The sequence below is a fragment of the Acanthisitta chloris genome, unplaced genomic scaffold, assembly GCF_000695815.1.
Source record: "Acanthisitta chloris isolate BGI_N310 unplaced genomic scaffold, ASM69581v1 scaffold13150, whole genome shotgun sequence".
Lineage (NCBI taxonomy): Eukaryota > Metazoa > Chordata > Aves > Passeriformes > Acanthisittidae > Acanthisitta > Acanthisitta chloris.
In genome coordinates, this window is record NW_008649971.1 from 2,940 (window position 1) to 4,970 (window position 2,031).

General features: G+C 42.1%; 1 protein-coding gene across 1 annotated transcript in view; it reads right to left on the reverse strand.

Moving 5' to 3' along the window:
• Positions 1 to 72: 72 nt before the first annotated feature.
• LOC103808617 (amyloid beta A4 precursor protein-binding family A member 1) overlaps positions 73 to 2,031 on the reverse strand; it is a gene marked incomplete at its 5' end in the record, with an annotated part of 16,301 nt that continues 14,342 nt past the window's right edge. The window contains 3 exons of the mRNA XM_009081448.1: positions 73 to 144; positions 1,064 to 1,204; positions 1,862 to 1,981. Coding sequence (XP_009079696.1) covers positions 73 to 144; positions 1,064 to 1,204; positions 1,862 to 1,981 — 333 coding nt within the window. The remainder of the gene's footprint in view (positions 145 to 1,063; positions 1,205 to 1,861; positions 1,982 to 2,031) is intronic.

A 2,031-nucleotide genomic window follows, 5' to 3' on the forward strand; every position in this document is an offset into this window, starting at 1 on the left:
ATGCAGCACTAGAGACAAGCACAAATGAGGAAAAACATCTTCCATGCACGTTGTGACAGCAAGGTGTCAGCTTTAGATGTAAACTGGTTGCTCTTGCGCAGTCAACAGTCTGTACATGGCAGCTGGCATCGTCTTCATATGAATCTAGAGGAAGTAAGCCAAGTTAATCAATGTTCCTAATATGCATACCACATGTGAAGGAATCAGCAGGGCAGAAAAGAAAGGTAAAACTTAAAAATTTTCATACCCTCATTGAAGTCTTATAGGTGGTAATTTTATGAAACGGTATGTTTAGTATCAATGACACTTTGTATTTTCAGATTAGGGCTCTTCTAAAACAATAAAGAACTATGGGAAAATAGTGAAAGAAACTGTGCTGGCTTGCTCTCACTTCTGCTTTTTGGACTTGACTAGCAACAAGCTAATGGATGCAGAATCACAGAATTATCGAACAGTTTGAACTGGAAGAGACCCTTGAAGATCATCTAATCCAAACTGTCCTATTGCAGGCAGACATATTTTACTAAACCAGCCTTGAACACTTCAAGGGATGAGGCATTCACAGCTTCTCTGGGCAACTTCACCACCCTTATAATGATGAATTCTTCCTTATGCCCAACCAGGATATGGCTGGCTTTCTGCGCAGCAAGCACCCATTTGCGGTTCATGTCCAATTTTTCATCCACCAGTACTCCCAAGTCCTTCTCTGCAGGGTTGCTCTCAATCCCTTCACCCCCATTCTCTACTGATGTTGGAGATTACCCAGACCCAATGCAGGACTTTGCAATTGGCACTGTTTAACTTCACAAGGGTCACATGGGCCACTTCTCTAGTCTGTCCAGGTGCCTCTAATGGCATCCCTTTCCTCGAGCAGCACCGAGCTCAGTGTCACCTGCAAACTTGCTGAGGGTGCAACTCAGCCTCATGGTCTATGTCACTGATGAAGATATTATGAGGTATTGGACCCGGTACAGTCCCTTGAGGGACACCACTTGTTACCTGGTTGTTTCTGGTAACAGCAATGAGCTATGTTATACTGCCTAGACATATTGCTGGTTCTTACCTCACCAACAGCATTTGAGAGAATGTGAACAATTTTCTCATGAGGTGTTGCTACAACACTCTGTCCATTGATTTCAATGATCCGATGGCCAACACGCACACCTCCTCTCTCTGCTATGCCTCCTCTCATAAGGCTACAGATCTGGAAGACAAAGAACAAATTTATTGTGGGCTGAATAAGGAACATAGACTTTTGGTTACCCGTTTTTGTCTGCAAGCTGTAAATCAACATTTAAATACAAAGACTCACAACAAATTCTGAAATGTGATCCATCACTGACTCAAGGCAGAACTTGTCAGTGACAAGAAACTAACGGATATTCCCTTCCAAGAGCAGAACAAAGTCTCAGAAAAGGCTGTTTGCATTGTATGTTACATGTCTTCTGCTTTAGAAATTTGAGTTTATGAAGGACCTCTGTTTAACAACATTCACGATGCAGATGCCTTGCAACAAAAGAGGATCAAGGACAGGCTTTTGCTTTTGAGATCATGCAACGGCTTAGGGACATGAACGATGCATGCTGAAAGCAGACTCTGCTACACATTTTTGCTTCTCTAACCTAAAACAACTTCTCTGCTCCTCTGGCTTACTCTAAAGTTGCGAAGTAAGTAGAGTCAAAGAGAAAAAATAACTCTCACTAATCCAACTTTTATATCTTAGACTTAACATGTGCAAAATCCTGCTTGCTATAAGGGAGAAAATAGCAGCTTCCCTCTTCCCACGCTGAAACTTACCCACAAATGGACAGGAAGTTTCATGTATGTTAAAGCTTGATCAGAAAGTGTGGAAGCTACTTACAATCCCATTCTGCACACTGAAGCCCAACTGATATCTGAGGTCTGGTCTTCTGATCAAGACTGTGGTTACTGGAGGACATCTAACTATGTTCAGCTTAACCCGGGCCTGGTTTTTCAAACCCTGAAAAAAAAATTCACCATGAAAAATGCTGGCAAAGACAGAGTTAAACA